At 37.3% G+C, this 13,155-nt stretch overlaps 1 protein-coding gene across 5 annotated transcripts in view; it reads left to right on the top strand.

Moving 5' to 3' along the window:
- The window catches only part of SUGCT (succinyl-CoA:glutarate-CoA transferase), a 328,810-nt gene that overhangs the window by 33,501 nt on the left and 282,154 nt on the right, over positions 1-13,155 (top strand). For all 5 annotated transcript variants that reach the window (XM_042888304.1, XM_042888303.1, XM_042888305.1 and 2 more), the window contains exons 7-8: positions 7,853-7,944; positions 12,739-12,882. In XM_042888304.1, the coding sequence (XP_042744238.1) occupies positions 7,853-7,944; positions 12,739-12,882 (236 nt within the window). The remainder of the gene's footprint in view (positions 1-7,852; positions 7,945-12,738; positions 12,883-13,155) is intronic.

The raw sequence follows: 13,155 nt of genomic DNA, 5'->3' as shown, positions 1-13,155 counted from the left end.
GTATATCTTAAGGGAGAGTTCATGGTTATAATACACAGACGTGTATGCCCAGAGATGGATGCAAAGAAGCACTCAGTCCACGTTGGTTTCTTCCAACTGGACTCCGCAGATCTGTTTGTCAGCAATACTGTATGCAGTCACAACGAGTGATGGTCTGTTGAGTTTTTAACCACTTCAGAAAGAACGTTGGTTGCTTCAGGTGTGAAATAAATGTGTAAACATGTAGTTACTTTAAAATTCTGTCAGTCACAAGATAATAATTCTGCAGGTGAGGCAGCACAGAAGTCTGTCTGGGCAGCTCTCCTCAGTATTTAGCTAGTCCTTGGGAGAGTGTTAAACCTGGGTGGGTTAAAGGAAATGCCTGTGCTGCGCTGCTCAGAGCGGTTGGCCTCATTATTTTATAATGGGCTTTTACTATGTAAGTGTTTGGACTCATAAGATCCACTGTACCAAGCAGGGTACAAGGAATGATTCCTTACCTTTACAAGTGTGTAGCTAGGAATATTTGTATGAAGTCAAAACAGCAATGGGGAATTTTAGTTCTGCCCGAGGTTCCTTACAGGGGGTGAGAGGGAGTTTGAGTACTTAATCCAAGAGTGTTCTGAGAGCTTAAGCTTTGAATTGAACTTGTTTTTAGTAAATGGTCACTGAGTTTCACTTGATTCCTGATGCCATCTAGAATAGCACCTCCACTTTAGATTGGGAAGCAATTACTGCCTTGAAATTCCTAATGTGAATGATAGGAGCACCCTTTTGATGCTTACAGTATGGGTTATAGAGACAATTGCTTTCTCTTGGCTTATTTGACATGTTGAAGAGCAAGAAAACATGTCCCGGGAATTTCCAGACCTGCTTACGAGTCTGCTGAAAACCAGACTTGCATTGTTTGAGATGGTCTGTGGCTGTGTCTCAGAAATGTGGTTGGTGTTTCTAGAGGAGTCGAATGAGGCTTAGTGCTCAGATCACATAAAAATTGAATGGAGTTGGACAACTGGCAGAGCTTATTGTTTGTCCCCTTCTAGTCTTTCAGTAGCTAAATACTAGCGGAAAGTTATGATTGGATTTAATCATTTTATCTTTGCCTTCCAATTTATAACACATGATATTGTTTAATACTCAGATGCTTAAATCATGTGTAAAAGCAGTGAAGTAATTTATATACTGTACGCATTCACAGTCATCAGTGGAGAAATGAAATTTATTTCTCAGATTGTTGGGGAGATTTTGTGTGCTGACTTACGTTTATTTTCTGCTTTTTTCATCTCTCCTGAGAGCTTGCTCTGACTTCACCTTCTTCATATCAGCCCTGATCTCCTGTAAGCTTGCCTACCCAGGAAGTTGTACTTCCTTTCCTTCTGACCAACACATGGCAAGCATTTTCCAAGTTGTTACTGGTTTTGCAAACTTCTTTGGCAGCTCTGACATTGCAAAGTTTCATATAATACGTCTGTTAGATTTTGGCTTTTCTCATTATAGAGAATTGCTTGTGTTCTTCTGCTTGTTTCATTAATCTTTATTAAGTAAAGCTGTAAGCTGTCTTTAATTGAATGTTTTCTTTTGGCAATAGAACAAGTCAAAAGGTGTTTCTCATTAATTTGTTATTCAGCAGGGATAGCCATTTATCTGGATTGAATTTGTGACAATGTTTAGTCCCTATTTGTAGAAATGCCTATGTTGAACATATTTTTCTATGTTTTGCTCAGAATATCCTATACACGCTCACTTTATAATGTCATTTCTCATGTGGGAATTGAGCTACAGGGAATTTGTCTGTGTTGACAGCATGTCTCCATGTTATTTTTTTCTCTCCTTTTAGTACAATGTGTTTTATATTTTGTCTTATAAAATTTTATCATGCTATCAAATCATGAAGAAGTGCAGAAATGATAGCTTTTGGTTTTCTCTAGCATATGATCTGAATGTTTTGCACAAAGATCATCATGAGAAATGCTGACTTTTATTTTTATGACACAGTATAATAGTGTAGTCAGACTTTCCTGTAGAAGTTAATTACCAGGCCATCAGTAGCTTGAAAGCAAATGGTATTAAAGAAATGAGAGTGATAGTTCCAGGTGTTGCACTAATGCTAGATTTTCCTTCCTTCCAGGTTCTGTGCCGTCAGCCATGCTTGCTTTTAAAATTATTTTTATTTTTTATTTTTTTCTTTGTTGCTTTTTTGGAAGGTGCAGACTGTGGATGCTAGGGCAACTGTTACATTTCACCAAATACAAATCAAGTGTACGACAGCCTGAGGAATAAAGAAGTATTTTTAACCCTTCTAAAAAACCCATATGGATCAAAAGTTACCTGCCTACAAATATTGTTTCTAAGGTGAATGTTGTTTAAGTGGAGATATTGCAACACGTTGGTGTCTGTTTGTCCCAGATGTTTGCATGTGGCTCCTAGTCAGAATGAACTGGTTTTATACACGTTAGGAATTTCTGTCATCGTATCATCAGTAGCCCCTAAGTAAGCAAACCGGAGTGTCCAAATGCATGTTCAGTACAGGACTTGGAATAGCATGTGATCTACAAACACATGGAAGTTCGTCTGGGACAAAGTTGTTTATTTGGTTTGCCTGCTTTCTTAAAATTTGTGAAGAATGCCTGCCATAAATGTAGCTAAAAGTCCCGCTGTCATCTGGCAAAAATGAAATAAAGCTATGTTGTAGATTACATGGTATTATAAAGCTCAACCTGGAAAGACACATTAGTCTGTTTTTCTAACAGATCTTTTTTTGGGAACAGCTTTTGCTAGCATTTTTAAATTTAATGTGACATTTTTGAGCATCTGGCATTTGGCTGCTTCACTAATAACACTTTTGTGCAGCCTAACAGCTTTTACCGTTGTTGCATTTTTCCTAATCTTCAGCCTGACCTTTCTCACTTCATAATATTTATTTCTGTCCCAGAACAGAATTATTTAGTGTGGATTCCAAAGCAAAGTGTGTCTTGTGTGATAAATATATTCTAACAATTTTGATTGTACTTAAGTGGATAAAGTAGCAGTCATTTGTTATGACATGTAAAAATTTGGGGAAAAAAATAACCCTGTATGATGCCTGTAAATATTATCATTTTCCCTGTGGTGTGTTTCAAAGCTTGAGTGCCCTCACATGGCACCCGCACACTAATCGCAGGAATGATTACCTTCATGATGTCAGAGGTGGCTTCTGTTTCACATTAATTGCCTCCATTTCATCAGGGCAGGAATGTATCTCCAACTTTTAATAAGTTTTGTTTCCCAATAAAGAGTGTCTTTATTTTGCTAGGTCTCTCTGATCTTCCTTGTTACAAATACTCAGTCCTTCCATTTGTCAGCAATTGCTGTGATGTGCTGTAATTTAATCGGATAGTGGCAGCAGTCTCACCTCTGTCTCTAACTGAAATGCTGATATATTGCCAGTGTTTACAGGAAGCTTACTTGCTGAGAACTTCCTTCACCAAATAAATCTTCAAAAAATTGCCTTTACTGTCTTACGTAGTTACTTCTTCTGTAAGCCCCCAGCTTGTGATGAGGGTTTTAGTAATTTGGTGTTTATTTTGATACGTTTTAATTGTCTTTCAGATTTACTGTGTAAAGATTTTTAGGCGTCTTGAGCTTTCTCTTATTGCTCTGCATTGCCAATTTGCCCTTCAAGCAACTTCAGGCATTTTGAAACAGATATGGCCTGCATTATTATTCCATATTAGCTGCATTTCCATCTCATATGCTATTGTATACAACTTCAATTGTTGTGTGCTCCAGTATATGTGGGAGGGGACGTATCCTTTGTCATGTTGCACATCTTGTTTTGAATATCCATACAATGTATGCTGTGCTGCATACTAGCAAAAAGAGATTCAGGCAGTCTTAGTTAAAAATATACTGTAACATTTCAACTGCAGGTTTGTCTTCGGCCACAAGGAAAGTTCTGAATAAGTGGGGATGCTAAGTGTAGCCTTTAAGGTCACTTCTCCATTATTTTCTGATATGTCATGAGCAATACAGGATTGCTTGTGGTGGGCTATGGCTTTCACTTTGTACATGCATACCACAAGGGCCCTTGTTTTCTCTAAGCTGATGCAAGGCAGCCAGTTCAATTTATTCTTTATACTTGGGTCGCGTTCTGTTTGTTTTAAGGAAAACTTCATCACTTAGCTGAAGGATCAGGACAGATCCAGGAAGATGTAGGGGTAAATGAATTTGCTGAGAAATTGAGTTTTGTTTTTTTTTAATATAAGTATACATGTACACGTGTGTTATGGTGAGATTTATCAACTAGACTAATGGTTTTCTAAACGTGTGTTCTCTTTCAAGCCTTTTCTTCTTGTATTCCTAGTTATTGCTAATACATCTGCACAGGGTTCCTCCGTTGACCTGTGTAGTTTACTCAATAATGTTCAGCTTTTGTTTTCTTTTGTCTAGATAATAAGACCTTTCATTTTTAGAAGTAGTTATTTGTCACTTAACTTTTATAGTTAGATGGCTTCTTTTTCTCCCAGGCAGTTAACAGGCTCTGTGCCACACCATCTACAAGAGATGTTTGCCTCTACACTAGCTTTTTCAATTCAGACTTCAAATCAAGACCAGAGTCTTGTATCTTCCCTTTTTAATTTTTTGTGACTTTTGAAAGCCAATTAGACACCCCTCTAGGACCTGTGAAATTAACCAGGGAGGCATCAAATAATTTTTTCTGTCTTGAAATCAGGCTGTTGTCATATGTGGAAAAGGACTTAAAATCAGCATTTCTAAAATGCTGCTAGAAAAATGTGTGGAATTTTGCCTGTCACCTTTCCTCAATTTAGTGTTTAAAGGATGGATGTTTGTCATTGCCAGAAGAGCAGTGCAAAAAACCATAAATTTTCTGTCTGTGTACTAAATGTTTAATTTTCAGATGTTTTCTGTTTATGAAAACATTTGTGTGAGCAGACGTGTTGAGATGACTTTTCTTTGTTAATAGCTCAGACCAGTGCATAATTTCTCACTGACTTCAATATGCTTTTCACTATTCAATTAAAGCTGTTTTGAGTATTTTATTATTATTATTATTGAGCAAGATTTGGTTTTTGAAGTGGACCCACACATATTTAAATGATTTTAATGCTCCATTTCATCTCAGTGAGATAACGATGTATGCTTGGAGCCACTCATCAGAGCATTTTTGTGTGGACCCAATATTTTATTTGCAAGTTGAGTTGTGCTTGAAACACTTTTTTTTTTTTTTTTTTTTTTTTTGTGTGTGTGTGTGTGAACTTAGCTGTGTTGATATGAGAGGAAAGGCCACTAATTGCTCCTTAGGGTCTTCTAGTCAGCCATTGTCAAAGGAACGATTTTTAATAACACTGGATAAACTAGTAGTTTTGGCTTCTCTTTTGTGATTATTGAAGTCAATGAGCTGGAGATTTGAATGTAAGAAAGTTGTGAATCCTGTCTTCTGAAATATTTGTTTTGTGGCTTTGTTGATAAAGTCCATTTGCTGGCTTTAGTATGCTGATGTTCCTTGTAACACTGAGCATAGAAGCTGAGCTCCTCCTTAGCCTCCTTGGCTCCCAGATGTCCCAGAAAAATGTCCTAGCAGATAATTAGGTATTCTATAGCACAATGATGGAAATCAATTTATTTGTTGGATATTGTTTTGCTTGGTATGAATTAATGAGTAGTAATTGGAGTAACACAGTACTTCAACTGCAGTTCAGAAGTGATCATTAATATCTTGCAGTGTATTTTAGAAGCTGCTTATGAATTTTGTACTAAATAACATTGATCCAAATGGAGGAATTGAAGATGGCTGCCCTTATGTGTAACAACTTTTTATTTTGTTCTGTGAGCAATAAACCCAACCTTGACTGTCACATCTGCCAAGCAGGCTACCAGAGTGTTATTTAGAGAGAATAAATGAAAGGAATTTGGGAGACTGAGAGGTTTTTTTCTTGTAATACATGATGATCTAGCTATCTGTCTATCTATCTATCTATTTAGTTTTATGCTGTCTTCACAGATCAGAGTATTATAGAAACTTTGTATTACAAGTGCTAGCCATAGTAACGGTCTTGACTGTAACAGCTCCTAACTGCTCCTTTAATTAGGGTATTTCTGCTAGAGATTTCTGAAAAGAGAAAAGAAAGCAGGAGAAAACTTTTGAATTTGCTACCTCTTTAAGGAGTAGAAACTTAAATCTCTGACTTGTAAGGGCTTTGACAGTTTGTATTAGTTTAAATAATAGAATTCAAATACTTTTGCTTCATAGAATCATAGAAACACCAAGGTTGAAAAAGACTTCCAAGACCATCTAGTCCAACCGTCTACCTACTACCAGTATTTCCCCACTAAACCAGGTACCTTAATGCAACATCTAAATGTTGTATTAATGTAATAATAAATGTAAACATCTATTCAAAATGTTTTTTTGAAGACCTCCATCAGTGGTGGTTCAACCACTTCCCTGGGCAGCCTGTTCCAGCACTTGAGCACTCTTTCAGAGAAGAAATATTTCCTAATGCCCGACCTGAACCTCCCCTGGTACAACTTGAGGCCATTCTCTCTGGCCCTATTGCTGTTTATCTGGGAGAAGAGACTGGCTACAACCTTTCCACAACTTCCTTTCAGGTAGTTGTAGAGAGCAATAATGTCTCTGTTAAGCCTTCTCATCTCCAGACTAAACAATCCTAGTTCCCTCAGCCATTTCTTCTGCGGTTTGTGCTCCAGACTCCTCACCAGCTTTGTTGCTCTTTTCTGGACATGCTCCAGGACCTCAGTGCCTTTAGTGTAGAGAGGAACCCAAAACCGAACTTGCTCCTTGCTCCTGCTGGCAACACTATTTCTGATGCAAACCAGGATGCCGTTGGCCTTTTTGGCCACCTGGGCACACTGCTGGCTCATGTTCAGCCAAGCTTCCACCAATACTCCCAGGTCTGCTTCCTCTACGCAGTCTTCCAGCCTCTCTGCCCCAAGCCTGTAGCGTTGCCTGGGGTTGTTGTGGCCAAAGTGCAGGACCCGGCACTTGGTCCTGTTGAATGAACTTTGTCCCATTGGCTTCAGCCCAGTGATCCAGCCTATCCAGATCTCTCTGAAGGGCCTTGCTACCCCAGCAGACACTTCCTCACTGCTCAGTGTCATCTGCAAACTTACTTAAGGTCACTCAATCCCTTTGTCTAGGTCATCAGTAAAGATATTAAACAGGGCAGGCCCCAGTACCAATGCCTGGGGAAAACACCACCTGTGACCGGTCGCTAGCTGGATTTAACTCCATGCAGCACCTCTCTGGGCCTGGTCCTCCAGCCAGTTCTTTACCAACAAAGTTTGTACCTGTCCAAACCACAGGCTGCCAGCTTCTCCAGGAGAAGCTTCCCTGTTGACTTCCACTTAGTGTGGTGGTGTTCGCTAGTTCTGTGAAAGAAAGAGCAAAAGGAAGTTAGCCTTGGCTCTTTGCATTATACAGGCACAGTAGTATTGTAATGGTCTCTAATTTCAGCCTTTATTTGTTTGCCTGTATTGTGATTGACAGATGATAGTACCTGCCAGGTAGGTCATACTGAATTTTGTATTTGGCAACCTCTTCAGCCGATCCAGGAGGATCTCAATGAAAATTTCATAGTGTTTTTTGGAAGGCATGATGAAGTAAAGTGGAGATACCAAATCTGTCCAAAATTAAGATCAAATGCATCACCTGCACAGGATAGAAACAGACAAATTAATCTTAACATTGTGCCAGGAATAAGTAAAATAAAATAGCATTAAGTGGTTTTACAGTCTGGACAACTTGTGAACAGAAGCTGATGAAAAATATTGGTTCCTTTTTATTTTCAATAGTAAGAAGTGTTTGTTGCACTTGTCCTTGGTTGAATTACTGTTTGCTGTCTTTCTGTTTTAGGTTATGGACAGACTGGTCCAATGGTTCAGAGAAGTGGATATGATGCCATTGCAGCTGCCATTTCTGGTCTCACACATATCACAGGGCACGAGGTATGGCTCTCAACTTTTAAACTTAGTAGAATCTGTGACATGCTCCATGTACTAATCACATTGTGGTGTTAGCTAGCCTTTGTTAACACCTCTGCTATGTATGCCCTCCACAGTCCAACAAGAGGCCTTATCTCTGTGAAGTCAATGAAATGGTAGTACTATTGCCCATGCAGTATCTCATTCCAGCCTTAGAAAGTAAGTCAGTGCCTGAGAAACAGAAAATGGAAGAAGATAGGTGTCCTAAATTTCCAGTGAATAACTTATCAATACTTAATCTGTGTGACTTTCAGTCACTTCAGTAACTTTAATGGGCAGATTAGCTGCTGGATAATGAAACCACACTTTTGTGGAAAGCCTCTCCTGTGCTTTGATATAACAGATGCATCAGACCTTTAAAAGTTGGAATGGCGAAGCCATCCAGATAACTTCTAACTTTTCAATCACCCCGCCAGAAAATTTGCAGGGACATACCATTAGTGGCTCTGGAAAAGCTTTATGTGCTGCTATTCCCACTGATATCCAAGATTGTTGGATCATACAGCAGTGCAGGAAGCATTACAGGGGTAGCTTAGTATCTGGATTACACTAATACATAGAATATGTATCTTTACCTCAGAGAAAAATGGTTTTAGGTATGTGAGTGATGGAAACTGCAAGTGCTATGAGAGCAGTATTACTGAGCAACACTTATGAAGATGGATTTAATTAAAAGATTGTGTTAAGATCTACACTGCAAATTCAGATGTTGGTATTGCCTCCCCTGGAATTGAGGCAGTGTAAGCAAAAATCCTGTAATCATTGCTGGTAACAGTTTCATCTATTCACTAGGGACTTTTAGCAGTTAATTCAAATCTAGTTATTCTCTGGCATGATTAAAATAAACATGCTAAAACATGCCTTATTATTGATTTTTCTTTTGCAGTTGGTCACATATTTTATCAGTTTCTGAATAAAGCATTTTTTGTTGTACAGAGGACAGTTTTGTTTCAAAGACTTGAGTGGTCAGTAGCTCTGAAGATGTGTGTGCCTTTTGTTATAGTGAAATTTGTCAAAAATAGTTTTAAAATCATACTGTATGGTTGCTTGAAAATTTACTATTTTCAACTAAAACTCCCATGTCCTACATTTGTGCATGTAATTGAGTATTTCTGAATTCTAAACAGAGCCAGCTATGAAAAAATGTAGCAAAAGCTTATTTCAGGCAATATGTGGAGAAATGACCAAAGTAAAGAAGAAAAAAGAATTTTGCTCACTTTTTTTTTTTTTTTTTATATTAAACTATTATTTTTTGCTTAATAACAAGAGTTTATACTTAAAGTCCTTAAAGCAACATGTTCCTTTGGAGCATACCCTAGTAAACTAGATTACAATTTTTTTCTTTTATTTTTTTTTTTACAGTAAATTGAAAATGTGTTTAAAACTGATGAAGAAAGAAAGAAAAGTTATGAAGTTTTTGTGTTGTCTAGCAGTAGCTGTACTTAATCAGCATAATAATATCAGTATAACAGTGCTCTGCAGAAACTTCTTTTTAATAGACAAACTGAGTAGTGTGCTTTCAGTGCCTTAGAGCTCTTAGCTGTAGTAGACAAACTACAAAGTTGGGGAGCAGAAAAAAGACATCTACGTACATCAGTGAGTTGCTTAATTTTAAGGTACACTAATGTGTGGATAGATTGGTCTGAAAGTAATACTTCTTATTTATTTCCATGGAAACTACAACGGATACAAAGAGCAAAATGACTCTGCTTGACAGAGCAAATTCTCAGCTACAAAACAGTATTTTTCAACATGGTCACCACCATTAGCTACTCATTTTTGCCAGCAGTGAACAAGAGCCTGCATGCCATGCTTCTCAAAATCTGCACCAATGGAGGTGGCCCACTGTCACTTCTGCCACTGCTGAAACGTTCCACCCAACACCTCATTGTGCTCACATCCACTGTTTGCTCTCCACAAACATTCAGGAAGCATCAGTGAGTGCCATTGGATGCAATTTTTTCCGCACGGAGGAATTCAGTGACAGAGTTTTGCTTTGCATGCACTTCTGTGTCGGACGTCATTTTGTCAGACTGCCTCTGCTGCCATCTGTTTATGACAACAAAATGTAACAGAATATTTGCTGGAAGGGTCAACCTCTGCTGCCGTGCCACCAACAACCACCTCTGACATCGTGGGCCATCGTAATAGGATAAGAGGCAGTACTTTCATAGCAGCTCTTGTATTTACAGCACCACACAAAGCATTTTAACAATAGAACAGTAAAATTATGTTCTGTACTTGACATTTCTAAAATTGATAGAATTCATAGCAATAAGGACTGCGTTTTAGAGAAATTAAGTACTGCAAATTTTGCTCTATTTCAACCATCTGGCTACTGATTTAATTTCTAAGACAGTTTGCTGCTGCTGTTGACTTTTATTGAATACTGAGCAGCTGTGCTTCTATACAGTAACTCTCAGTATTACACTATGAAATCTCTGTATTACTAGTACAGGAATTTGAGTAAAGCTTAAACCTTCATTAATTTGATCACGTACATAACATTTCCTGCAATACTGTGTATAACACTTACTTTGAGGCAGTAGATCACAGTGGAAATGTTTATTTTTTTCCAAGTTATATTTTAGGTAGTGAAATAATTAAAAATGTGATATTAAAGTGGAAAGGGCCAAAAGTACACAGTAATATCACGTTTAACACATGGAATAGAACTGTTGAATGGAGTGCAAGATTTGTGCATTTTTCACCTGATTTTTTGAGAAATGAGAAAAGATTCCAACGTGAGGAAATTTTGAGAATCTTGCCTTTTTTGCATTTTTCCTAAGAAGTTACTGTAATTGAAATCACTTAATGCTGGCTGTTTTGAAAGGCTTTCAAGTAGAGTTCTCTTGTGAACCTTGAAATCGAACTGTAGCTTTTGCAATATTGAAGAGTTAAAGGCACAAACAGCTGTACTTGTGCTTTTGTTGACTGAACCAAATTTATCTACTGTAGAATGCTATCTTTAAATCGTGTTTTTATGTGCAGATAAGGAAATCTGCATGGAGTTCCAACTCATACATCTGTACTCGATTACCTCTGTATCAGAAGTGCTATGACACCTGTGGAATTTGAGATTCTAGTGTGTATGAAAACTTTATACCCATTTTGTATAAATCTGTACCAGAGATTCATTTTGAAATGAAATTTGCTGCTTCTGGCCAGATTCAGTTATTATTTTTTTTTTTTTAAACTGTAAATTAAAATATGCAAAAAGGACTGAGTTCATACCGATGACAATTTTATTGTCCTGGAAGACATAATTTATAATTTATTATAAATAAATTATTATTCCAGGACATAAATTATGCCCTGGAAGACATAACTTTATTGGTTAACCACCACATTCAAGTTTCTTATTTGATGAACAGAAAGCTTTTGCTTTAACATATTCAGCGTCAAATGAATATTGCTTTGAAAATGTCATGAAACTCATGGGGGCAATAATTTGAACTTAAATAAAAACAACTTGGATACAAGTGCCCTTTACATCTCCAAGTGGATCACTGCATTCAGTGCTAGGTAGCTTTATGGTGCTGCGGCGTATTCAGTAAGCATTTTTTCTTGTTGAAGCAGCATTTTTTATTTTACTGGACACTAGACAGCAAAACATGATTAGAATCTACAGTACCAGAGGGGCCATTCTTCAGCTTAAAAACAAATGACTACAAAAGAGTACACGTAGTATATAGTTCAGAGCTGTTGAAAAAAAAATATAGCCCTCGCTGGTTAATATTAGCTGCAGCAAGTTATTTCCATTCTGTAAGGACTACTGGACTTTTATTAATACTTTTACTGTACATGTCATTTCAAACCAATTTCCAGTTATAGTGGATCACTTTTTGTAGCACTGATGTAAAACTGGGAAGAGAAGTTATGTCAAAGGGCAAAAAAAAAAAAAAAAAAAAAATCAGGAAAGGAATCTTCCAGAATACATTGAGGTGATCGTGAATAAAAGTGTAAACTAGTGGCAAGTTTGCAACAGCAAGGCACTGGAGTGAGCTTCTGTATGTTCAAGCACTTTATGTGAAGCTTCACTGTTCACATAAAGCAGCTTCCTATCTCTTGTTCCACAGGACAGATATGAAAATGTAAATGAATCTATTTCACATTAGTTAGAGAATGCATCCTGTCACAGAAAGGCACAGGTGGACATTAGAATCTGATTTAGGGGAGAAGGGGGATGATAGTTGTTGAACTATCTTATTAGGCACACTGAGGAAGAGTGGAAATTGTGCAAACTGCTGCAGAAATATGTCTGCTGTGTTAAAAATAACATAGCAATATAGTAGTTTGACTTGTTAAGTATAGGAGAGTTCTGTAAGAGGAAACTGTGAAAATATGTGCTGTGGAAATCCTTAGACCTTTGGCTTCTGTTTTGTTGTCTCTAACAGTATCTCTGTCCTCTGAGCATTTGTGTGTTGAAGTATTGATCAGAATAGAGCAAGAAGTAGTGTAGAAAAGAATTTACAGTTTACAGGTTTTGCAACATCTTGATGCATGGGATTGTGTAAATACTGCAAGAATACCTCTTTTTCAAGGGTAGCCTTTATGTTTTGGTTCACTCAAAGATGCTTTTATCTATTGTTGCTTGTGATGAGGAAACATGTAAACGCTTTTTATGATAAGAATTATGTGGCATGTACTAAAACAAACTAATGCTTTGCTTATTCCTTCTTCTTCCTTTTCCTTTCTTTTCTATTTGCTTTCTGTTTATTTTTATTTCATTTGGAGTGTTGCCTTCCTTTTCTTTAGGGTGGTGAACCAGTTAGAGTAGGAGTAGCCATGACAGATCTTGCTACTGGCTTGTATACATGTGGAGCAATTATGGCTGGCTTGCTTCAGAAGCATAAGACGGGGAAAGGAATGCACATTGACTGCAATCTCTTGTCATCTCAGGTAAGAATTTAAAAAACAAACGAACTACTTTTAGTTGTTAAGGTGTTTGAACTGAAATCCAATATTTTGATATAAATTAATGCAAATTAATAAGTATAATTTATGATGATACTAATGAAAATAAATTGTGTCAGTGACAACTTCCTCATTATGCCACTCTGGCAGTGCCCATTTCATATGACATGGTTATAGTTATTACAGCAGTATGTCTGTTTTCCAATTTTTAGAGAAGACCTCCATGTTCTTTTAAAACAGTTTAATCAAGCCTTTGAT

Source organism: Lagopus leucura, unplaced genomic scaffold, assembly GCF_019238085.1.
Source record: "Lagopus leucura isolate 7727_CA_CO unplaced genomic scaffold, USGS_WTPT01 Super-Scaffold_100157, whole genome shotgun sequence".
Taxonomy (NCBI): domain Eukaryota; kingdom Metazoa; phylum Chordata; class Aves; order Galliformes; family Phasianidae; genus Lagopus; species Lagopus leucura.
This window is presented reverse-complemented; position numbering and strand designations above follow the sequence as displayed.